This window comes from Anopheles merus, unplaced genomic scaffold, assembly GCF_017562075.2.
Source record: "Anopheles merus strain MAF unplaced genomic scaffold, AmerM5.1 LNR4000438, whole genome shotgun sequence".
Taxonomy (NCBI): Eukaryota; Metazoa; Arthropoda; class Insecta; order Diptera; family Culicidae; genus Anopheles; species Anopheles merus.
Genome location: NW_024428018.1, coordinates 1 through 24,422, shown reverse-complemented (window position 1 = coordinate 24,422; position 24,422 = coordinate 1). Strand labels below are relative to the sequence as shown.

Here is a 24,422-nt window from a genome sequence, read left to right as displayed (position 1 = left end):
AAATGATGGTGTGACATACGGCCGAATACGATTAGTAGAGCAATCACAATATAATTGTGTGTTACTGCCTGGAATCTCAATTAATTTTAATTGCAGCGACGATTCAGTTGTACCTTGCAATATCTTGCGGAGTTCCTCGTCATTTTTTTGATCATTTGCCAGCGCAACAAAATCCATCGAAGGCAATGTGTGTATAGCTGATATGCGAGACAGCAGATCGGCGACGATATTTTCTGTACCATTTATGTGGCGTATGTCAGTAGTTATTTGGCCTATGAAATCTAGTTGACGGGCTTGCCGATCAGAAGCTTTGTCGAGTTTTTGGCGAAATGCATATATAATGGGTTTATGATCAGTGTAAATATGACAGCTGCGCCCTTCCAGCATATACTTAAAGTGACGCACTGCCAAATATATTGCTGATAATTCTCGATCGTAAGTACTATACCGCAGCTGCGCTTTATCAAATTTTTTGGAAAAGAATCCCAGGGGTTGAACGTTTCCCTCCACAATTTGATGTAATACAGCACCAGCGGCAATGTCTGAGGCATCAACCCAAAGAGAAAGCTCAGCAGATTTAGCAGGATGAGATAATAAGGTGGCTTGTGCGAGTTGTTGTTTACATTGATCGAAAGCTGCAAGAGTGTTGTCAGTCCAGGACAAAGGAGAGCAGTCGTTTCGTTTATTTCCCGGGATCATGTTCAATAATGGAATTTGAGCTTCAATGGCATGAGGAATGAACCTTCGATAAAAATTGATTATTGCCAGGAATCGTTTAAGTTCCTTTACTGTCGACGGAAGGTTAAAGTTTTGGATGGCTAGTACACGATCAGGTAATGGGCGAATTCCTTCAGCAGATACAGCGTGACCCAAAAAATTGAGCTTATCGCGACCAAATTCACATTTAGCTACATTAATGGTCAGATTGTGATCATTTAGTCTCTCAAACAACTGTCTCAGATGTTGTTTATGTTCATCGAGAGAATTGGACGCTACAAAAAGGTCGTCGACATAAGGGAACACAAACTCTAAGCCACGCACAACTTCATGTATCAATCGCTGAAAGGTTTGAGCCGCGTTGCGCAAACCGAACGTCATGAATAAAAATTCGTACATTCCGAACGGCGTCGTAATAGCTGTTTTCGGAATATCATCCGGATGTATAGGAACTTGATGAAATGCTTTTTGTAGATCAATTTTAGAAAATATGCATTTACCTTGTAACATTGATGTAAAATCCTGGAGATACGGCAACGGATATCGGTCCGGAACAGTTTGAGCATTAAGAGCACGATAGTCTCCACATGGTCGCCATGTTCCATCTGCTTTCTTGACCATGTGGAGAGGGCTAGCCCAATTGCTGCTTGATGGACGACATATTCCCAATTTCATCAAAAGTTCGAATTCGTTACGGGCTGCTTCGAATTTTTCTGGTGAAAGTCTTCGAGGTCTAGCATATACAGGCTGGCCAGTCGTTTCAATTCTATGCATAACAGAAGACTTAGTTGTTGTACCCATAGGGGCGAGGTGTGTTATTTGTGGAAATTCAGTTAGTAAATCTACAAATGGCGACGCCGCGGAAAAAGTTTTCACCGAAATGTCAATATCTCTGGTAAGAAAACCACGTGACTCTAAATTGGTAGTGTTGTCTATGAGGCGGCCACGTTTTAAGTCAATAAGAAGATCAAACTTCCGTAAAAAATCTGCTCCGATGATACCCGTTGAGACATCAGCAATGAGAAACGACCACACAAATTCACGACGGAGGCCGAGGTTTACTTTCAGTAACACTTCACCGTATACTTCAATAGCAGTTCCATTAGCGGCGAACAATTGGATAGACGAAGGCTTTACTCTGGCTGATTTTAATCCTTTTGGAACGACGGAAACATCCGCTCCAGTATCGATAAGAAATTGCATATTAGTAGAACAATCTGCAATTTTCAGTCGACAGATTGTGGCTGCCGAGGAAAGTTCGCCATTTTCCTCCACAGCATCAGCAGAGTGGCGTCATTGCTGGCTGGAAGAAGGCCAATTACCTACAGAGCAAGGTGCGCGACATACTCTAGCATTACTTCCGTAAGTACGATGATACCAGCATGGCCCATTTGATGTGTCTCTAGCGCGATCAGCATCCGTACTACGTGCGCGAGAACGGGATCGACCTTGGGGGTTATTAGGATGGATCTTGTCAAATCGTTTCGATAATGCGTCGATTGCCAATTTAAGATCCTGAATCTGTTGATCACTCGATGTTACATTGAGAGCAGTTGTAGTTGTTTCCTGACCGATAGAGCTAATATTTCGTAAGCTCATAGATTCGACAATAGCATCAGCTATAGTCGTCTTGTCAGCGGCATCACCACGCGAAGCAATTACTGCTGCTTGGGCATGAGCAGGAAGTCGAGCTGCCCATAAGTCTAGCAGCAAGGTGTCCCCTAGAGAATCGCCGGCAACTCGCTTCATCTCGTTAAAAAGATGGCTAGGCTTTAAATCTCCAAGGGGCATTTCAGACAACACACGATGCAAACGCCGCTGCTGGCTGTCAGCGAAATGTTCCGTCAACTTTGATTTGATATATGGGTATTTTCCACTAGTTGGAGTATTCTCGACAATTGTGCGAAGTTCACCAAGTTTCTGCGGGGGAACCTGGGCCATGACGATATTGTACCGTTGAGAGTCATGTTGGGCGGTGATTCCAGATGCAGCAAACCAAAACTCGAGGGACATAAAATATGCGTCAATGTTGGTGTCGGCCATAACTGGTGGGTTAAGACGCGGGGTAGCAATTGCTGCAACAGCCGCGGATGATGATGATGATGATGCTACACTTTCACCAGCATAAACATGCTGAGCACACGGTACAGTTGCGTTCTCGTTCTCCATTGTTTGAATTCGTTCGTAATTGTGAAAAATATTGACGGATCACGTCGGGGTCACCACTTTAGCGTTTTGTTCAATTTTCTTTATTTTTACTTTTCCAAATCGGTCTGCTCTCAAAATGGGCGCCAAACAGAATGGTCGTTCACGCCACGGAATTCTGACAGCTCTTGATGACAGCTCGTACTCTGCGTACGAGCCACGCGAACTGCACAGTGGGCTGCTACATGTATAATGTCTTGCAGCTAATCGAAAACACCAGATTTCGGTACTAGAAAACAACACAAATCTATTGAACGCAAGTATCATTCTCAAGTAAAATTCACAATAACATTCAGTTTTTACTTGTGAAAGATGGGTGTCTAGTTCAGTGGTCGGCAACCTTGGCGAAGTGTTTAGAATAAAAAAAAGTTCGTAGAGAACTGGCACTAAAACCCTCTCTAAAAAAAGATGAGTAGTAGATACTTACATTTCATTCATTGGAATGGTCCTGTTTTATTTTGCTGATGAAAGAAGTACATTTAATTGGAGCTACAGCAATTGCACATTGGGACACAGTATCGCATTAAATGTAATGCTGATATGTGGATTTGCAAACATCCAATCACAATTTGTTTTCAATATCCTTCACTGTGCTGATAAAATGGTAATATTGGTCTACTTGAGTGTATGTATTGCTTTTGCTTTTCCCGTTGTTTTATAATCGTAACGTAGTACTACTGCATGCTATCATCTAAAAGTCCTCACTACTTCTAATCCTCCCATAGGGTGGGTGTGATGCGATGAAATTTTCATTATGTTTTGCTCTTCTATTCAACTACCTTCAACTACAACTCACTACATTGATTGCTCTCACTAAGTTATTAGAATTTAGCATCGAATGATTACAATGCATTTACTTGATCGGGAATGCAAAAGGTGTTGATGCTACTCGTGGTCGCTAATACTGCATCTCTAATGCTATGTTACTAGGATAAAATCAATCTTATCAGTGTAATTCTGTGGCTACTATGGCGGTACCATCATGGGTTTAGTTGTGGTTTTGTTATAGTGGTGGGTCTTATTAGAGGTTACTGGTTGTTACCGTGGCTACGAATGATTAAGCATTGTGCTTGGTATATTGCATATCGGTTTGCTTGACCATCGATTGTATTACTCTCGAACGGAAGCAATATCACATTTAATAACTCCATGGTTCTGTAGTACGGTAATGTGGAGCTGCTCGATCTGGGCCTCTTCAGATGCGCCTGGCTCGTCACCCGACGTTCCATGGAATGTAGACTTTGGAATGATGAATGCAGATCGCTTAGCAAAAGACTGAACCCGATCCGTTCCTAACATTGAACGCTCTGGAATGAATCCAATTTTATAGTGATACAGTATGGCGTGTACCCGTTTTGCTACGGTTGGTTCACAAAGGGCCAATTCCAGCGCAGTTTCGTGTAGTTTTCCATCGAATGGTATATCTGCAAGCTTGACATTGTTGGAAAGATTCCGGTAGGAAAACGGGCCCAGATCTAGATGATTCTCGGTTTCCAGTGAAGCTAGATACTTGTCGATTTGAAACCGTTCCAGCTCCGGGTTTTCTACCCGACTACACTTCACTATCCAATCCGACTCGATCAAGCTACCGTGCAGCTCGAGCGATGACGGTATCACTGTTCCGATGGGTTTTAACTTGGCCAGCAACGATTGATAAAGGCAAAAGTGCTCACTGTTGATCTGACCGAAAACATCAACCGGTTGCAGAATAATTAAATCCAGCGTATAGTCGTTTAGCAGAAATATCTCTTGGAGCGAGTTCACCAACATAATACTACCCATGGGAATATCGTTTTGATTTGCAATAAACTCAATCAAATCTTCGGTCTGATCGAGGCAGAACAACATCCGCGCTTTGCCCTCTTTGAGCAGTTTCAGTCCTGCGTAGGGGAAAAGCGACAGGTCGAGTACTTTTTCCATGTCGTCAAGCCCTTCGGTAGCCTCGATTAGGCTGCTGTAGTACTCGTTGTCATTTAGAAACTCAAGTACATGTTCGTCCACACTGATTTGATTGTCGACTGAGTTCAAGTTGTGGGCAATAGAAAGTGCACCGTCCTTGCAAGACATCGATAGCTTCAACCGTTGGTCCTTCGCAACCGGCAGGCGTTGGTTCAGTCGAAAGATGGCCTGGTTCCAGCACGTGCTGGTGGTAGGGTCCGTACTAATGGCTTGCGTTTCGTCGAGCTGTAGATCGAACCATACGACAAAACCGTCCAGCAGGAGACCATCATCCAGACAGATTAGCTCTACCTCGCCAGCCTCCGTACCATCATGATAGCGCATCAACGAGTCGAGATCGTTGAAATCAACTTCCAACGATACTACGGTATCGGTCACGAACTTAAAATCATCGTTCGCCTGGATGCGGCCTACATCCTCTGCATCGTAGCACTTCGTACCTTCTTTAGAAAGCAAACAGTTGCTAGGCAATGCGAAATCGTCTATGAATGCTTCGTTGATTAATATATTGCTAGCGGTTAGGGCGCGCGATTGATAGCCGGAGGCATGCAGCGTTACCTTCGCCGGAATGATTTTACCTTCCGGCAGCAGTAGATGCTTTTTGGCGTGGATTAACGTTTCCAGTATTCCCTCGCCAAACGCACCGGAATCAAGCGTTTCCGTAATGATAAGGGAGAAACGTTCGCCAATTTTTAAATCCTGCGAAAAGCTCTGAAACAAACAGATCCGATCGCTCAGCCCGTTAGCGCCAAACACATCTCGTGCGATTTGCACCATTATTTCGGATCCATCACAAGCTGCCGCCTTGCGTATGCCCTCGCATCGCAAAGCGTACATCGACAGCAAACCGGTACCGGTGCCGATGTCGAGCACTTCATTGTATCCTCCGGCGATCTGGCGCTCGATCGCGGCCCGAAATGCTGCATTGCGCACAACGTCGTTTAACATGCGGAAATGCCATCTTTCGACAAGCTCGCACTTGGTGTTCTGCAGATTTTGGTAGGCTTTCAGGTAGCGAGAATCCTGCAACAGCACACGTTCGAAGCAGATGGAAGCCTCCAACGAGCGGCCATATCTGAAAGGGTAGAAGCAAATGTTAAAGATAAGCTTCAATCGAGCGCCGATGCTTTTATGAAGGGGATATATGCGAATTTAGAATTTTAAGTGATCTTTGAACATCATTTAGCTGTGTCTTTATTTCTTTCCTATTTCTTTGCCTCTGTAGTCTTAGTTAATCGGATCGTTTGTAAATTTATTTGTAATTGATTTGTTTGTAATTTATTTCATTTGCTCTCCCTTGCTCTCTCTTGTAAACATTACAACTAGACGGTGATAATACAACTAGAGTCTGGCAAAATGTAACAAAAACATAATAAAGCTTTGCAAACAAAGTTAATTGATACTTCTCTAAACCATATGGTTTACGCACTAATATTATTGTATTTAGTGAAATCTCCTCACTACCCCTAACCCTGTTCCTGTTACGCAAACTCACCCCTAATGAGATAATTTGTTACATAATCACATTACTGAAAACCTTACAGAAAGTAACGCACTTTAAGCCAGCCCTGGCCATAGATTCTGTCCATACGGTGATTGCATCGTTTACTGCCGGTTCGTTTAATAGCACGTTAGGAACACTGAATGACACGAACGGGTTGAACAATGTGTTCGTTTGCTCGTTTGAACTAGCTTGAAACACGGTCAACGGTACGTGTGCTAAACAGTTGTCCTGTGTGCGTTCCGTGTCATACCAGTACACTACCGGATAGCCAATGAACAATCCGTACGCGCTTGTACGACAAGCACTGGGGTCAATTGGCCACACAGCGGTTGGTGTATTAGTTCGCCGTCCACTGCTCGGATCGTGCTGGCTGCGTATAATCTCGAGCCTAGTTTCCAACAAACTAGTGAAACCATTACAAACAGCAACCACGCGCTCGTCAGCTAACTGCGGGGCGGCCTGTCCAGCGGATACATCTACAACGGTTGGGCGCCACAACTGTTGACCCACAAATCGATCCATGTGGCACACGCCAAAATCATCCGCCGACTCGTGCCCAATCTGCACAACGACCAGTGTGTTCTGTAGCAGTTTTGCCGCCTTTAGCGAATCGAGCAATCTGCTTACCTCGTCCATCGAAAGACATCCAACGTCCCAAAGGAAACCTAATTTCAATCCTCTATCGATTGCGTACAATTGTTGGGCAATCTCTTTGATCGTGCTTCTCGCTCTTACCTTCGCCCGCAGGTGGCGGGTCAGGTAGTGGTGTATGTCCTTCATATGGCTAGCTCGCGTTGTGCGTATTTGCACGCGTGTATCTAAAGGCTAACCTGCTCCCTCCGGCTAGGAGATGACTATGTGTGTGTGTGTATATGTGAGTGTGTGGGAATCTGAGCGCCTACCTTTGCAGCCGCACGCCCGTCTCGTTCAGTAGCTCCGGGTGTTCCGGAAAGTATTCCAAACCCTGCTCGATGATTTCAAACACTTGTTCGATTTTGCCCTCCTGCTCCAGCTGGTCCGCATACTTGGTTACGACGAACAGAAACAGCTCCCGTAGCGGATCTTCCTCCTCGGCATCTGGTGAAGGGGGTGACCGCTGGTCGAGCACTTTCGTCGCACTAGCAAAAGCTTTTTTGAATTTAGCCTGAGCAATAAAGTCGTATACAACTTTTAGTTCACCAATTTCTTCATCACTGCTCATTTCTTTTTTTTACGGAACGACAACCCAGCCGGACGACTTCCCTAAACTGTGCAGAACTTCCAGTAAGAGTACGAGGAAGCTTCCTGGTTGGTGGGCTGCTTTGCTGCGAGTGTATCTGCGTTTTGCTTCTTCGACTTTTGACGACGCAGTGATTTGCCCCGAGTGTCCTGCCAGTTATTGCGGTCCTCAAGTACTGTTTCTGCTCCTGCTGCTGCTGCTGCTGCTCCTGCTGGTGGTGGCTCTAAGCCTCAGCACAAATTTTCCATTGCTTCCATCGAAGAGAGAGAGAATATTTTGTAAACAGAAAGCAGTGCGCCGGCGTCGACAGCTGTCAAAAATCTCTCGCTCAAGGTCAGGTTTGTTGTTTTCATAATAACAGCCGTGGAAAAAGCTGGATGCTTCTTCACCTTGTTGCGTGTTATCGGAGTTTGTCCGCAGACAGGTTCGATAAAATAAATTTCGTGCATTCATGGAACACGTTGTCGAAGTAAACTACGGGCGACCTATGACTGAAGTGACAGTGACCGGCCGAAAGTAGTATGGTCTATTAGTGAGTCACCAGATGAACAGTAAAGGCCGAGACGCATACAGTAATATACGGGTCACCAGTGATTACGCGGCTGGATTGCTGAAGCGAAACGGTGAAAGATAGAGAACGGTGGAGCACGATGCGGTTTACTACGGTAGCATTTGCTTTGATCGTATTTATTGTCGTCTTTTCGATATTTGTTGCTAACCTTGCCAACTTGATCGGTATCGACAAGCAATTAAGTAACCGTCTCGATGCCGCATCGAATGATGGGGAGCACAGGCAGCCCAAACAGCTGAAGCTGGATGATCAGCACAATCATTTGATGTGGTTTTTACAGGTGATTCTTAAGCAATAGCCAGATCGCATTTCTAGTCAAACAGGCCCTCGTGTCGTGCCGCAACATTTCAAGCCATACGTTTTCTATTTTAGGTTTCCGACATACATATTAGTATGTATCTGGATCCGGCTCGTGTACCGCAATTGATCGAATTCTGCAACCGAACCGTTGATATCATCGCGCCATCAGTAGTACTGGCCTCGGGAGATCTAACCGATGCCAAAACGTCAAACTTTCTCGGTTCCCAACAACACGAACAGGAGTGGCGTTGGTATCACGAGGTGCTGCGGGACACGAACGTGATGAACAAAACGGTGTGGCTGGACATTCGTGGAAATCATGACAACTTTAATGTGCCCGCACTGCAAACCAGGCAGGATCTATTCACCAACTATTCCGCTCAAGGTAGACACCATACCCGGTCATACATGCATCAGGTGGCAGCGGGCGGTGAACGTTACACATTCATTGCCGTTGACGCTTGCTTAGATCCGGGACCGAAACGGCCCTTCAATTTTGTCGGAATGCTGTCGAGGAATGAGACGCAACATCTGATAAATCTAGCCGAACGGTCCCGGGAGCTCAACACGAACTACACCATTTGGTTCGGACACTATCCCACCTCGTGCATCCTTACGCCGGGACTAGGTACGGGTGGTATCCGTAATCTAATTGGTCGATACCGGGAGGCTTACGCGTATCTGGCCGGACATTTCCATACGCTTGGTGGAGCCGTACCCCGGATGTATACGCTGCAGGAGGAAGGGTTTCTCGAGCTAGAACTTGGCGATTGGATGCGCAACCGACGGTATCGGCTGGCGGCTTTCGATCATGGTCTCTTCTCGTTCGTCGACATCCATCACAACCAGTGGCCGGTGGTACTGGTAACGAATCCAAAGGACGCTTTGTTCAACATTCCAGGGAAGGAAGATCTACAGTCGATCGTGGACTCTACGCACATACGTATGCTGATCTTTTCGCCGGCGAAAGTGGTAGAATGTCAGGTGAAAATAGACGGTGCCAGTTGGCAAGATTGTCAACGCATCAGCCATCAGCTGTTCGTTGTACCGTGGGAACCGAAGCGTTACAAACGTGGGCTGCATAAGCTTTTGGTCTACGTGCTGGATGTGGATGGACGAAGCCGTGTAGTGGAGCAACGGTTCACCCTGGACGGGTCTCGGTTGCATTTCGATTTTCTGGCCAAACTGGTGCTGATGTATGATACAAACAAAGTTTTCCAAACATTTTTCAGCGTGGCGTTGATCATCTATTTGGTGCCGTTGTGTGTGTTTCGTATATGGCATACCCTGGTTCGCAGTACGTTTGCAATCACTCTGTATGACTGGCAAATCAAACTGATAAATTAAATTTTTCAACTTTACTTCCATTTTAGAGGGCACTGTGGCAAGGCCCCGCCTGCGGACATTATGCTGCGGTGGATGGATACGAAAAATGTGGATTTTGTCGACCGTCGATCGTCTAATGTTTCCTATCGTGGGATACTGCCTCTATCTGACCTGCGGCCCATGGTCCATCGGAGAAGTCATCGACGGCCACATGGGGGTGGTGTTTGTGTGGGGTATTTTTGTAAATAACGCGTTTCTGCCGGGCACGCTCACCTATTTGTATGGGTTTTTTCAACTAATGCTCTGTCAGCTTCCATTGACCATAATATTTGCCAACAACGTCGTACGACGGTAAGAACGATAGTTGGAAGCGTTTCGGAACTAGACTTTTTTTATATTTAAACCAATTTTTGTTAATTCCAACATTTCCTCTCCCTAAAGCTTTTATCGTCGTTCCGGTGAAAAGAACTACGGTTGGACAATGGCACTGTGGAAAAATTCTGCATTTATTCTGATTATGACAGTCGAGGTTTTACTGGCCGCAATATTTTGGAACTCGTACGGATTACTGGCCTTCATCATTACACCACTTCGAGCGTGGTCCATTGTATTGAACGTAATTCTCTGGTACCAGTCGCGCTACATTCCGGAAAAATGTCTACGTTCCGCATCTGCCGTTTGGTCGTCCTCTGAACCAAAACTTTCATCGTTTGCGAACTGACGAGCAATGTGCCGGCAAACGATAACTACGAATAATAGCGAACACCATCGCAATTGGTTTCCTGTAGTTGTGTATAAGAAGTTTGGTTTTTGATTATCTGAAATTTCGCCTCGACTACACGTTGCCTTCTCTTAACTGAAGCTGTATTCAGCTGGAAACACCGTTTTGTTAAAATTTACATAAGTAGTTCAAGTAGTCATATAGGTGATCCAAACTGGTGTAAAATCTTTATGTACAATTTTCATTTGACATTCACTCTAGTCACCGTTATTGAGAAACACTTTGAGCACAGGGAAATTCGTCAAACATAATCACTAGAAATGCTTATTTAACTCTCTCTGAAAATGTCATCTTGTTGGATTGCATTAGTCCGGACTCATTCAGCAATTTCAACTGTTCAACTATTCAACGATCAACTATTGCAACAATCACCACCGTGTCACAATACCAAAAAAAAAAGTTAAAATATTTGCAGTTTTTGCAAGCAATATTTAGCAAAGATATGGTATCCATGTACACCCATGTTGTAACGACGTTAATTAGTGGAGCTGTTAGTGAAACATATTGTATCTTGGAGAAAAGTATTAATTGTGACTGGTGTATTGCGTTCAGAACTAACATGATCGTATGTATTGATTATTTTGTTACAAGTATACCAGTATAGTATGTTGTGAGAAACTAATAAAATGTGACGATTGTAAAACCGAGATTTTGTGTTTCTGTATTATCTAAGAATCCGTCGATCATGGATAAATTGCTATAATTTATTAGATATGGCCGGTCTTCTCCTGTGTTACAGTCGTGAATTCACACATCTTAACAACATGCCCGTCTTAGGTTCATATCCCGTATGGTATTCTGCTGTTGGTGTCAGGGTCAGAGATAGTCAATACTTTGTCGCAGGCTTTGGACACCGGCTACAGGTGTTACGCCAACTAGGAAGAAGAATTGATCAGGTGGCAATTTTACACTTTGACTTTAAATGTTATCATCGACATCACCGACAACAAGCCAAAACATATGTATATTTACAAGTGGCTAATACTCCAAATATGCATTTATAATATATATTTTAAGATTAGTCTTGATCGTTTTCTTCCAGTGCAAGCGTACTTTTATAGTACCCCTTTCTAAACAAATGTCTCCGTTCCAATTTAGGATGATTATACGCATGGTATCGTGACGCAACGCGGGCACCAACGCTAACAGCAGTCCCCTAGATCAACGTACCTGCTGCCCCATCACGGCGAACCTTACACATGCATTTATGATGCATTTATCAGCCTCTGCATTTCTGCCTCTCTGCTCTAGTGTATTATCCAACATCCAGCTGACCGCTAATTCTAATAATGTGCTGATTGATGATGCGGTTTGTCTCAACGAAGATGTACAGCGTACCCTTAGCCCGTAGTGAAGTGCACCGGCGCACAAACTGCCGATGCTGCCGATAGTTCAGTTGACAGTGACTAGTGGAATAGGATTGTTCGCGCCGAGACACATTTAGTGGGCAAAGAAGAGCGAACATGATCGTTACGTTTAGCACCGTAGTACTGCTGTTATCCGGATTAACGGCTATAGCGGCTGGTGGTGAGTGGGCACGAATTGTTACAGTACAAACACGTGTTGTGATCGTGATTTGCAAAAAATGAATCTTCCAATACCATTTAACATGCACGTTCCTGCGCAGAGCTCCCGAAACCATTCGTTTGTGCGGCTCAGATGGAAATTAATAGCACTGAAGCTGCATTAAAAAATGCCTTATTTTGTGGGACAAGTTACAACCCGCGTTATCGGCCAGTAAAGTATCAGCAAGATCGTCTTGCAATGTACATCGGGGCTGAAGTAATCAATGTCGAAAAGGTATGGCAAGTTGTGTTTAACTATTTTTAATTGTCTAACGTATTGGCTGAATTATTTGAAATTAGGTGCGCAATTACGATTCTAGGCTGGAGATAACGCTAGAGCTGCTGATGGTAAGTTGATAATGTGTGATAATTATTGAAGCATTTCGATGCATTTGAAGCTCAACTATATTGCAGCAATGGTACGACGCTTTTCTACACTGGAACAAGCGTACGAGTGGCAATATAGAAACGATTAATGTAGCTGAGCAAGACCTCTGGACGCCAACATTTGCAGCAAAATCGTTTCAACGGTATGTAAATGTTTGATATTTCAATGAAAACCGTAATACTTTATCACAGTAGCATGTCATCACAAGTTCTGGTATCGTTCTAGATCGCCTCGCATCCAAAACACTAAACAGTGTACCCGTGTCAAGTGTCATCTTAGCTACGATGGAGAAGTTATCTATACGGTGCTGTGTACATTCACGGTCGACTGTTATACCGAGGCAAGATACTGGGCATTCGATACGAAGATTTGTACGTTGCGAATTTATTCCGTCGAGTACGATACCAACCAATTGTCGCTGTTTCACTTCCAACGCCGCCTCTCGTACCCGAGCTATTCGCTGTTGCCGTACAAAATTACCTCGTTTCAGATGGCCACTGTTAACAGCACGATGAGCCCCGAGTTTCGCATGGATATTGTCATCGAGCGATTAGTTGGTTCGCATTTGGTCGTTTTTCTCGTACTGATCGTCAGTAAGTGCGAACACACTCACCATCCCTTTGAATCGCCTTAATTGTGCTTTAATTCGAAATATGTTTCTCCATTCTATGATAGTGTTTTGTTTCCTGAACTTGTTCAGTCTCTGGTTTAGCATCCACACTAGCGCTCGAACGATCGCCGTCGTCCTGGGTACCGTGATGCAAGGTATGTTTCTTGTTATCCTCTACTGGTACGGCATGGTGAAGATGAAACCGGTTATCACTTTGGCACACCTGCTACTTGGTTCGTTTGGTCTCGGCGTTATTGCTTTCGGCTGGACGTATTATGCAAGAGGTCAGATTACCTCCCGAAAGGGATGTACTGAGTGTCCGCTAGCGGTAATTCAGACCATAAGCTGTTTAAGAAAAAATCGACCATTAACATCGTTCTTGTCCATCGGATATCTAAACGGAAGCATCAAGAAAGACACATTATCCCCTGAATGGGAAGATAACTTACCGGAAGCGAATAGGCAAACGCCGGTACGTAATCTACCACAGGATGATGATACGGCTTCCACCACAAACGACGATAGTGATGTTACGTGGCAGGACATGGTGCAGCCAGTGGATCGCATCCTGTTCTGTGCCATGCTCACGATGTATCTGCTGATGTTCATCGTGTATGTGTTCTAGCAAGTTGTTCATTCGAACACTCTCTCACCGTACGATAATCAAGAACATACAATATTAGCGTAGTCATCGCTTAATCGCAATCAAAGACTAATAAAAACACGATGAACGCGAGAAACAAATTGTGCCTTTTACATATTTGACAAACAATGTCTGACGCTAAATTGTCTAAGACCTGCGGGACATCTACGATCGAGAACCACGCGAGAAGCATTGTTTGACGATGTTATGGTAAGTGAATAGTACAATTCATCTCAATACATCTACTGGCAAATTGTTATTATTTAATGCATTTTAAATTGAAATAATAATGCAAATTTATCAAACGAAAGTGGAATAAAACACATGATGCTATTTTTTTTTACCACTGGTTACCAGTTTAATATAATTGCTATTTACCCAACACAATTAATATTCAAACTTGGCAAAGAATACTCACAAAATGGACATGTGTGGATTTCTACTGCCTTCTTAATTTCCACAATTACTCTTTGATCTCTCTCTCTCTCTCTCTCTCTCTCTCTCTCTCTCTCTCTCTCTCGCTCTCTCTCTCTCTCTTTCTCTCTCTCTCTCCCCCTCTCTTCTCCCTCTCACTTACATTTCCTTCAAAAAGTGTTTTTTTTGCATTTGAGAGTAACCTTTCACTGATTGCACGATTTTAAAGTAATGAACAACGGGGAAGGAGATTGTATCGTGTAGAAATTGCGCTACGCTAGGAGGGAATACGATTGTTGTTTCTGGTATTAACTTACGATTATCGCTACACCTACTAAACTGCTAATCAGATGGACACTACCGTTATGCGGATTTTAGTTCTGGATATCTTATATCTACGGATAAGAAAGGAGGGATTCGCACTCTACAACCGACCGAACTGCAGGCCGCCTAGCACTATAGTAAAACAAATGTATGATCCAACATAACGGGATTGAAAGATGTTACTCATTTTACGACTACACCATTAAGTATGTCCATCTTTTGTTATTTTCCGTGTTACACCATTCGGCATCTAAGATTTGTTTGTTACCTTGTTTCATCATTGATGAACGTTGAAAAGAAACAAGTGCCGCTATTTCTTCTGTATTGCGAAAGTATACTACAAATGGTAAATCATGCAGATTGCATAGCTTGCATGTTGTTTGTCTTTAACTCACTACGATTCTCTAAGATCCTACAACAAAAATATCAAATATCAGAAACATCACTATTCTCTAACAGGTTGTAATCTCTTTTTACTTTTTGTTTGTGATAAAGATTAACACACAATAATTTTAAACACAAAAAGCGTTTAATCGCAAAAAAAGACGGGATATAACAAAATTCACGAATTATTCAAACGAGAGTTTCCAAAAGCTAACGCTTCTGGATACTTGTAACAATTTGGCTACTGCATTGAGTAGCATTCTTTGCCTCCATGTACTAGGGAAGTACCAAAAATGCTTTATCGTGGCTTCGTACCATCGTATAGTTAATTATTACCACTCTTTCGAGTTATCTCCTACCTCTCAAACCTCATTTCAAAAAAGGGACGGTGATTAATTATTATTAATTTCGTAGTTCATATTGTTATGTCGTGTCGTATTTTGTTCTTTTATCATTCAGTGTTTGGAGAAAATGGTCGACTTGTATGTCTATCTTTGCTGTTGGTTTTGAAGTAACGTTTGTTGACTCATTCATTTTCCTTTTCAACACTGGCCATTTCGTAATAGTTCGCTTAATCTTAATAATTTTTCGTGCAATAAATTTTGCTTTTCTATTCCACTTTTTTTCTGTTTATTTTAATTGTTTTTACAATAAATATATGGCTCGGTAGACTTGTATAAGTTATGCTAAATGATAGATTTATTTTACATTACATAGGAGATTCTTCAGTACCACATCGTACGAATTGGATGTTCTTTCTGCCGGCACAAATCATTTCGCACCAGATTTACGACGCATGATGCGTGTGGTCTGTTCTGTTGTCCCCCAAGTCAGATACAACAATACCAGAGCTACTTTCAATTTCCATGTAGAGTTGATGCTATAATATCTTTATTATTCACATACATAACCTGTTTCTTCTCAAAAATATTGGCAAATGGATTAATCAAAGGATATAATAACATTCTAATAATAAATTTTGGACGATTAGAAGATTTTTTTTCAATGAGGACATGCTTTCGTAGGATTACATCGACGAAATTCCTATTGTATTCTCATTCATTCATTTTGCTATCATTATTTTTGACACTGCTGACATATTGCCTCACTTGTTCGATTTGAGTCTGGTGCTATATTTCGTGTATCTTAACTGACAAAAAAATCACAAATTTCAAAATCTAACCTGCACTATTTTGGACAGATAATTGTTAGTTGCTATACCAATGAACATATTGTTCTTCTATTACTTTTTCCTCATTAGAACTGTCTAATGTTTAACACACTACTGATAATCATGTTTCGTACTGACTTTGGAACGCAAAGGGAAGACGACCTAATAGACTATAAAATGTTGCGCACTGCTTGTTACTGATGTGGGCTAATTCCTACTTCTAGGAATTTACTATTAATAATCCTTCCACTACAGCCACCAATGCAAGATGCAGCGGTGCCAACTATACACGAAACATTCTTATTGCCAATGAAATCACATTACACTCCGATAGCAAGAAAAACATTTTACTGTTTTATGACGTCGTAGATGCTTTTCTTTTCATTGCAAATGTTTCTGGCAGCTTCGGCAAGTAACTATGTTGTAAAATACGTTGATGCTTCTAGTCATCAGGAACGTGTGGAAAGCTGCCATAAAAATGTTGGTCCAAATTTTGTGTGTTTTTTCCAAAACACCAATACAACCGATAAACAAAAAAGGTCTCTCTTGTCACGAACTGTAAGTGACATTAGAACGTTGTTTCAGAAAAGAACATTATGTTTGTAGCACAGTGCGAATGTGCATCATCATCGCAGTAAATTATTAGATAACGGGCTCATTATCGTATTGGTATTTGCTCGAGAATTCATAAATAACTTCTATCTATACCTGTTTGAAATAGATGTGGTAGCAACATTTGTGTTCGTGTTACCATAATCATTCGGTATGCAAACCACAACCACCAACACCGTTCAACATTTTAAGTTGCTAAACTGTGTTGTTATCAATTTCTAATAATCAGTAGATAGTGTAATAAACGAACCATACCTTCATCAGAGTTCTTTTTTCGATCAGTCATCTGTCTGTGTGTTCTTCGGTGAACCGGTGCCACGTTCGTTCGTTCAGCTAGTCATCTAGTTACAATAATTCCTTCAACACTATTGTAGCTGCCACTATAGGTGAAAATAAATATATCTCTTGCGCGTTCATTTGTGTTCTTCGGACTTTCACACAGGTTAACTGGACATACTGTGTTTTTTTTCTTCGACATTCGTCCAAACGATGATTAGTACCTTTTACAACGAGTTTATGTATTGCAACAATTTTCATTTCTCGTTCGTTTCATTAATGGATGGAAATATAGTTTTCTTTTTCAAACAGTGTTGTTCACTGCTGGTCAGTTACGTTCCATGTGGGAATTTGATTATTCAAATTAAATGGTGGGACGGACCACCTAGTCATAGCTCTCCGTTTTCTAATCTTTTGCAAAGAAAAAGAGCGTAAAACAATGCACAACCAACTCAATAACACACGGGAGATCGATGAAAGATTCACATATGATGGTGATAATTTTTGGTTGTAATTCGTCCGCCACTTTGCATTAACTAAAACTACAACTCGTTCCTCTAGCGATTCCCCCGTTACAGCTTAAGCAGTGTGTAAAGGAACGCTAGAATTTTACGCTGTACGCTCACCTTATGTTAGAAGAAAGCTTGGTTCGGATTGTTACTATTGTTGTTGCTGTTCGGATTCTGAAGGCTGTTCCGGGCAGGCTGCCCACGAGAGAAGGCTGACTTGCCGCCACCTCCTCCACCGCCGCGCTGCGAAGCTGCCGGCCGGCGCACATGACGCATTTCACTATAAAAACGAGAACAAATAATTACTTCAACACTATGCACTAACTAGAAACAGAGGCTAATGTTTACCGGTCCATCTCAAGCTCCTCGAGCTTTTGCGTCAGTCCAAGTTTCTGCTGCACAGCCAATCGAAGTAGCTGATTAAGCGTTTTCTTCTCCTCCTCAGCCGCCGCAAGCTGATGCGTGAGTTCGTCAACCTGAGTGACATACTCCTCGCAGCGAGCCGCAAACATAGCGCGGAGACCTTTAAAAAAACAGGAATAAGCAACGGTAGAAGAATGGGGTTTGACGCCGTTTGCATCGACTTTGATTTTTGCTCTAACTTACTTGAAAATGTGGCCGCATCTTCCTTTAAGATGCGCAGCTCGTTTCGCAACTTTGACATCGTATCGCTGACGACCAACTTTTCGTTTTCGTACTTGGATTTAAGATTTGTCAGCGCCACCTCGGCTGTGTTCTTATTCGACTTGAGCACAGTGCGCAGCGTGGCGATCTGCTCGCGTTTCGTCGACAGTAAGCTGCGCAATTTGATGATTTGTTCGTGCAGATCAGCTATTTCTTCCTTTGCCTCCTTTACATCGCCCGAGGATGTAGCGGAGGAATCGGTCACCACCTTATCCTTGTTCAGCTCGATTGTATGTTCGACAGCTGTCTTGAGGTACCGAATTTGATCGCTCACAGTGTCAACGTACTTGCGAATCTCGACAGCATCGCTGAGTGCTTGCAGGTCCTCAAAAACATGAGGCTTGGATGTAAGAATGTCGGATTTCAGCTGTGATTGAATTGCCGTCAAGGAATCGTTCTCGAAGCTAAATATGAAAAACAAAAAAGGCACATAACAACAATATGGCTAGAATAGGATACGCTTTAAAATGATTGACATTCAACATACCTTAAGTCGTCGTTCTTATGGTCCAACAGTACACGATTTGGAGTTTCACCATTTACCGTGCACACCAAGTGGTACAACTGGGCCAGGTCGTCGCTTAGTGCAACTAAATTAGTTCGCGTCGTGTTCAAACTCTGGCCCGCTGTTTGTGAGAGTGTCGTAAGTACCTGGATGTCACTATGCAAATCCAATGATTTCTGTTCAACAGACAACAGCTACGAAATAGAAACACAGTATTTAAGTCGTTAAATGTTAAATGAATTAATTTAGAGCACTAAACGGACAGTTAATATAGTAAGCACACTACCTTGTTCTTGAGATTTGTTATTTCATTGCGCAGTACAGTCATTGCGTCAGAACAGTTCAAGCCCTTCTGCAATTCAGCCAGGTCAGCTTTGAGAGTATCTATTTCCTTCGAGCTTAAGGTGAACCAGCTCGAGTATTGCATGATAGCTTCATTCAATTTATCATTCACATCCTTGTCCTTTGCTGTAGATACTACACATAATGCAAGCGTACGATAGAAGATTTCACAAAAATGCTACTTGAGCAATGTTGTCACCTTACTTTCCCAACTTACCGGTTATATTTTCCTCAATTTGAATTTGTTTCTTGAGCGTATGAAGCGCATCAACGTGTGCTGCCAGTAACATCAACTTTGCCATAAAGTTTTGCAAGTCGTTTTGGCTTTTGTCTAGATTCTGCTGGGCATCACGAAGATTTGCGGTCAGGCATAACTTTTCAGTTTCCATTGTTTCCAGCTGCTTCTCGAGTTTTTTAAGCTCATTCAGATGAATCTCCGAGAACAGATCGCCCTTTGTGCCATCGGGTGATTTCAGGTCCGCAGTTTCTGCTTCAAGGGTTGCTTCCAATCTTTTCAGGGTGGAGTCTCTGTATATCCGTAATTAAAGGTATTATATCTCATACTATGCTACAGCCACTCATGCAAAATATAACTTACCTCAGTGCTGGGATTTCCTCTTCACAATCGCTGCTGTTCAGGGCATTCTCTTCCATACTACGTATACTATATGCCAGATTACTAATATTGTACATTGATTCACGGTTGATATGTGTATCAAGCTCTTTCTTCAAAGCGTATTTATTCTCTCTTTCAACCTGAACAATGTAGAACGCAAAGACAATAGTTTTAAATACCCTGACAAATGATTGTTTTAAATGTGAAACTAAATGATACTCACTTGCAGTGCAGTCAAGGCATCTTCCATTTGTTTTTCAGCAATTTTCTTAAGACTAGCCAATTCCTCCACCTGTGAATTCAGCAGCTCGATTTCCTCTGTCAGCCTCCGGATTTCGTGCTTAGCGCCTTCGAATTCCACCTACGAAGAAACAAGATCGACCATGTTGTTTACCTAATGATTTCCTACACTCATTTGCTGTTGGTTGTGAATACGTACCTGGGAGCTTCGCAAACTGGACACCTGCTTTTGGAGGGAAATGTTTTCCTCCTCTAGCTCCGAGTAATCGGCCAGCATGCGAGCTTCGCGATATTTCATATCCTTCAACTCAGCTTTAAGCCGTGCCCGTTCTGCTTCCGTACCAGACTTGTCGCGCCCGATTTCGGCATTTTCCTGCAGCATGCGATCTCGTTCACTTGTCACACGATCTAGCTCGTGGCGCAGCTGTTTGGTTTCATTTTCCAGCTCCACAATCTGCATGTTGAGGGATGTTTCCATCGCGGCCGACTCGTTGAGCAATGCATCTTCTTGCTCGATGCCCGATTTGGTGGTGACTTGTTGAGTTTTTTGAAATTTTTGTAAAGCCTACCAAACAATCATTAATAATAACATTAATAACATTAATTTGTTACAGTTTATGCATGCATAAAGCGCAGGTACATGTACAGCCGCAGCGCACACAAAAAAGTTTTTTTTTTAATTTTGCACCTGGTGATACCTAGAATGAATATGATACCTATTGTGTCAAATGCATTCTTCTACTATCGATATGATATCCGAAAACACGTGAAATTCTGTAAACAAGTTATGTTTATGATAGTATTTATGGTAATCGTATCATAACGCATAACCTTCAAAATAAACCACTCGGTCGTTTCCTAGACCTGCCGTTAAGATCATGTATTGCACAAGAAGTACCGGGTGGTATCGACAACCAAGCACACCGGTGCACACGCGAAGCTTTATCTCAAAATCTATTGGCGTGTAAGAGAAAATTAAAGAAAATAGCCAAGAGGTAAAACAAAAAGTGGCGAAAATCTATTCAACCACAACACACTCTCATATTGCACATGTTTCACGTGTTATTTCGTTTTCGCCATGGTTTGCTATGATTTTTCCAACGGCAGGTATCCGGTAATATCGGCCGGATACGTTATCGACTTTCTTGCAGGGAAAATTCGTAGGTATTGAGAGCCTTCGAGCCGACGACAGCCGATGTGTGCTGAAGCGCGAAGATGATGACCCACGGAAGAGTGTGGAAAGTGGTGTGGAGGAAATGGAAACAATTATTTGCACAACTCTATTCCCAATGCAGTAATGAAGTTGATCAATAGCTCTGGAGCAGAATCCAAGAAGCACTTACCGCCTAATTGGAAAGCAATTCAAGAACACATGCACGTAAGGATTCGGTCAATGGGTCTCGTTAGTTCGAGAAAAGAAAGAATAAATAGATAAGTACCATCAATGCTCATCTATGTCACACATGAAGTAAAAAAGGTGCAATTATTCGATGACGAAAACACAGCCATTTTCCCATCCAAACCTTAAAGACAAAAAAACAGCCTTAAAAAAAGGCGTGGAGCTGCACCAATTGGCCGTTTCTGATTTCGATTGCATTTCAAATGAAATCGTAGTTAACGCTGGAAGTAACAACAACAGAAAGCAATCAACCACAGCTCGGCGGTTGCCTCTATCGCCCGGTGCGTAACCGAAAACACGAAGGAAAATTTCACCCATTTCGCTTCTGCCATACGAAGTGAAATGAAATAAAACGAAATGAGACTAAAATGTGCGGTGAATCATTAGATTGTTGTAATTGTGCAGAGCGGTTGGCGTAGTTATAAGCTCTTCACGCACTATGTATTAGTTGCACCTGATGCTACTAATTCCTTCTTGGTAATTTTCTTAGAGAAAATTTACACTTTTTGCGTTGATACTAGCATTGCTCTCCAGCAAATAAGTGTTACTTATGCAAACATGTTATACTTACCTCTTGTGTAATGTCGAGCTCATGTTTGGTGTTCTCGTACAGCGACTCCAGTTCTTCACATTTCACTTGCAAGTTTTGCTTTTCCTCCAACAATCCTAGACCGTATTTGGCAGATTGAATATTTTCGCTGCTCACCTGATCCAGCTCTCGCGTTAGACGCTCGATTTCGGACCGCAAGGTTTCTAGTTCCGCCGATGATGTCATTTTCGGTATCGGTGTATTCCTTTTTTTTTTTGGCTTCCTGATAGAACACTCTTCTCCGTTGAAGGAGCGGAGGAGCAACAATCAGCGGGGAGGCACGACGGTTGGAGTGAGCAGTCTCGAATCGGTGGTACTTCTGTCGGAAGCGATGGGGTTTCGTTTGCCAGCCAAATGGCAATGTGGCCGAAGGGTTACGCAAAGGAATGTGTCACCCACGGTGTAGCGGAATGCGAGCTTTATGCGTCCTTACGATAAAATAAATCTGATCTGGTCATTACACTAGAGGTTAAAAGCACTGTTTTCCCCTTTCATGGATTGGGAGGTGCGCTACACTTGTGCCACCTCAAACGATTGGGTGACATTGGCCGTTTCTCTTTTCTATTTTCACTCCGAACATCGAAAACGATAATCTCCAGCGTAAATCAGCGTAAGCTTGTCCTAGTACCGCGGCAAAGCAATGGTGCAGGAGCACGCCACAAGTAGCACAGATGTTGTAGTCAGCTTAAAAAATATCAAAACAGGAAAACCTTCTTGTAGTTTTTCTCTCGGTAACACTTGCTCTAGAAATTGTTGGCCACCGAGGCAGAGTGCGAGACGGCACGCAAATTTCCCAAATATCAAATTTATACCGAACCTACTGTCAGTTGACCCATTATGCCGCCTTTACATTAGGCGAGTTTCAAATGCGTCCCACACTGGGTGCGATTCGAAACGCGATTGCAAACAACTGTTTCAGTTGATCGTTAAACCACCGAGCGCTTCTACAAGGGGACTGCCGGCACCGCAGTGGCGCCATCTGGAAACAAAGAGATTTCTAAATAGTTCATATAAAAAATCTTTTGTGGCATAATTTATTTTTTCTCTATGAAGTTTCACGCACACGACCTGTCAAACGGTGGCGCTGGCATCGCCAATTCACCCAAGGATGTGAAATACAGTTGGACACTGTTTATACAGGTACTTTGTACCCGGCGGTCGGTATATTCGTGTTGATGAGAAATGACAATTCAATAGAGAAGTAAAGGCGGTTCCGAAAAACATTATAAAGTACTATTAGCTTTGATGGATAGAATTGGAATCGGTAAGTCGCTTTGACTTTGCGCTTTGCATTTGACAGAAGTTATTATGGCTTAAGAAATTAATTCGAATTGCCTTATTATTAAAATAGACGTAGAGCGACAACGTCTCACGTTGGTTTTCGATGAATTGCGTTGATAAAATTCACACCGCATCGATCAAAAATAGCTTATTTCGCCCAGTCAACATAATTGTTTGTTGTTGAAAAAAAAATCAAATGTGTTAAACATTTTTTCAGTTGGGCATTTATCTGGCTTGTAGAAAAACTGGATAATTCGACGGTTTCGGATGAAGCAGAAATATAGCGCAAGACAATCTTTTAGCAAAATTGAGCTAATTTTTGTCGCGCGATATACAGGCGTTTTCCCAACATTACCGTTCAAATAGACTTAGAGCGACAACACGACGCGCGATAAAAAAGTAGCATAAAAATTACAACTTAGTTAAGCTCAATTTGACCCAGTCAAACCTACATTTTTTTTTAATTAAAAAACAAAAAATAAGTTAACTTAAGATAATTTACACGCAAAATGACTGAAAATATTGTCAAATCAATTCGAGATACAGTCTGTTCCCGAGTTACGCGGTTCTCGACTTACGCGGAATCGAATATACGCGGATTTCTTAATTTGGCACATCAAATGTCAAATCAATACAATTTGCTTCAAGAATTGTGCAATGCAGTATAAATTGCATTTTTGCTAACATATTTAACCAATTAAAAGCCAAAAGTATCCAAAATGTTCTTCACAAATCATATCGCATAAATGATAAAGTGTAAAAAGTATTAATTGAATAAAAATATAAGTAACAAATTGTATTTTGGCCGACGATCGCAAAATTCGACACATGCTGATATTCGAATTACGCAGATACCTCGGGAACCACAAACCACGTAACTCTGGGACAGACTGTACTCATTTGCAATTTGCTCTGAAGATGATTTTCTATCAAAGTCGAAAAGAGTATTTGAATTTACTGTTGGGTTTTATTATTAAAACAACGTAAATGATAAACATTTCTTGATTGCTTGTAATAAAGCTCAAGAAATTAAAAAATGTGGTGAAAAATGTGAAAATGACAAAAAAAATCTCATGACTTGTGTAATATGACAGTTTTTTTGTGGTTGCTTACTCCGATTTGCTCCAGAGTAGATTTTTACTGTCAATGTCAATAGAGCGTATTGAATTTCTTAATAATGATGAATAAAAACAACAAAAATGAGAAACAACTAATGATTATTTCGGATTAAAGCCAGGAAAATCAATAATTTAATAATAAATGTGAAAGGTGACAGAACAATTCTCTT

At 42.2% G+C, this 24,422-nt stretch overlaps 4 protein-coding genes across 4 annotated transcripts; 2 read left to right on the top strand and 2 right to left on the bottom strand.

Annotated features, from left to right (window-relative positions):
* Positions 1 to 3,354: 3,354 nt before the first annotated feature.
* LOC121602399 (protein arginine N-methyltransferase 9-like) lies at positions 3,355 to 7,881 on the bottom strand. The gene is made up of 2 exons (XM_041931174.1): positions 7,288 to 7,881; positions 3,355 to 5,956 (listed from the first exon to the last, which is right to left on the bottom strand). The coding sequence occupies exons 1-2, from the start codon at positions 7,584 to 7,586 to the stop codon at positions 4,033 to 4,035; spliced, it is 2,223 nt and encodes a 740-aa protein (XP_041787108.1). The 5' UTR covers positions 7,587 to 7,881; the 3' UTR covers positions 3,355 to 4,032.
* A 77-nt stretch (positions 7,882 to 7,958) lies between these two features.
* On the top strand, positions 7,959 to 11,248 carry LOC121602400 (transmembrane protein 62-like). Its single transcript, XM_041931175.1, has 4 exons — positions 7,959 to 8,455; positions 8,548 to 9,772; positions 9,849 to 10,152; positions 10,243 to 11,248. Exons 1-4 carry the CDS (start codon positions 8,255 to 8,257, stop codon positions 10,520 to 10,522), a joined length of 2,010 nt encoding a protein of 669 aa, XP_041787109.1. The 5' UTR covers positions 7,959 to 8,254; the 3' UTR covers positions 10,523 to 11,248.
* Positions 11,249 to 11,651: 403 nt separating this feature from the next.
* On the top strand, positions 11,652 to 13,883 carry LOC121602401. Its single transcript, XM_041931176.1, has 6 exons — positions 11,652 to 12,109; positions 12,210 to 12,382; positions 12,448 to 12,495; positions 12,562 to 12,677; positions 12,761 to 13,128; positions 13,211 to 13,883. Exons 1-6 carry the CDS (start codon positions 12,046 to 12,048, stop codon positions 13,768 to 13,770), a joined length of 1,329 nt encoding a protein of 442 aa, XP_041787110.1. The 5' UTR covers positions 11,652 to 12,045; the 3' UTR covers positions 13,771 to 13,883.
* A 3,600-nt stretch (positions 13,884 to 17,483) lies between these two features.
* LOC121602398 (protein bicaudal D-like) lies at positions 17,484 to 22,666 on the bottom strand. The gene is made up of 10 exons (XM_041931173.1): positions 21,836 to 22,666; positions 20,065 to 20,430; positions 19,849 to 19,986; positions 19,608 to 19,765; positions 19,227 to 19,537; positions 18,954 to 19,144; positions 18,650 to 18,861; positions 18,085 to 18,566; positions 17,827 to 18,001; positions 17,484 to 17,758 (listed from the first exon to the last, which is right to left on the bottom strand). Exons 1-10 carry the CDS (start codon positions 22,037 to 22,039, stop codon positions 17,602 to 17,604), a joined length of 2,394 nt encoding a protein of 797 aa, XP_041787107.1. The 5' UTR covers positions 22,040 to 22,666; the 3' UTR covers positions 17,484 to 17,601.
* Positions 22,667 to 24,422: the final 1,756 nt, after the last annotated feature.

What these genes read in the sequence shown, in the direction of transcription:
- LOC121602399 (XM_041931174.1), bottom strand. Translation starts at nt 7,586, where the DNA reads ATGAGCAGTGATGAAGAAATTGGTGAACTAAAAGTTGTATACGACTTT. An exon ending in ACGGGCGTGCGGCTGCAAAG is followed by an intron (nt 5,957 to 7,287) that starts GTAGGCGCTCAG and finishes CTACCCTTTCAG; the next exon opens with ATATGGCCGCTCGTTGGAGG.
- LOC121602400 (XM_041931175.1), top strand. Translation starts at nt 8,255, where the DNA reads ATGCGGTTTACTACGGTAGCATTTGCTTTGATCGTATTTATTGTCGTC. An exon ending in ATGGCATACCCTGGTTCGCA is followed by an intron (nt 9,773 to 9,848) that starts GTACGTTTGCAA and finishes CTTCCATTTTAG; the next exon opens with AGGGCACTGTGGCAAGGCCC. An exon ending in GCCAACAACGTCGTACGACG is followed by an intron (nt 10,153 to 10,242) that starts GTAAGAACGATA and finishes CTCTCCCTAAAG; the next exon opens with CTTTTATCGTCGTTCCGGTG.
- LOC121602401 (XM_041931176.1), top strand. Translation starts at nt 12,046, where the DNA reads ATGATCGTTACGTTTAGCACCGTAGTACTGCTGTTATCCGGATTAACG. An exon ending in GCAGCAAAATCGTTTCAACG is followed by an intron (nt 12,678 to 12,760) that starts GTATGTAAATGT and finishes GTATCGTTCTAG; the next exon opens with ATCGCCTCGCATCCAAAACA. An exon ending in TTTTCTCGTACTGATCGTCA is followed by an intron (nt 13,129 to 13,210) that starts GTAAGTGCGAAC and finishes ATTCTATGATAG; the next exon opens with TGTTTTGTTTCCTGAACTTG.
- LOC121602398 (XM_041931173.1), bottom strand. Translation starts at nt 22,039, where the DNA reads ATGACATCATCGGCGGAACTAGAAACCTTGCGGTCCGAAATCGAGCGT. An exon ending in ATGCCTTGACTGCACTGCAA is followed by an intron (nt 19,766 to 19,848) that starts GTGAGTATCATT and finishes TACATTGTTCAG; the next exon opens with GTTGAAAGAGAGAATAAATA. An exon ending in AGATGCGGCCACATTTTCAA is followed by an intron (nt 18,002 to 18,084) that starts GTAAGTTAGAGC and finishes GTTTTTTTAAAG; the next exon opens with GTCTCCGCGCTATGTTTGCG.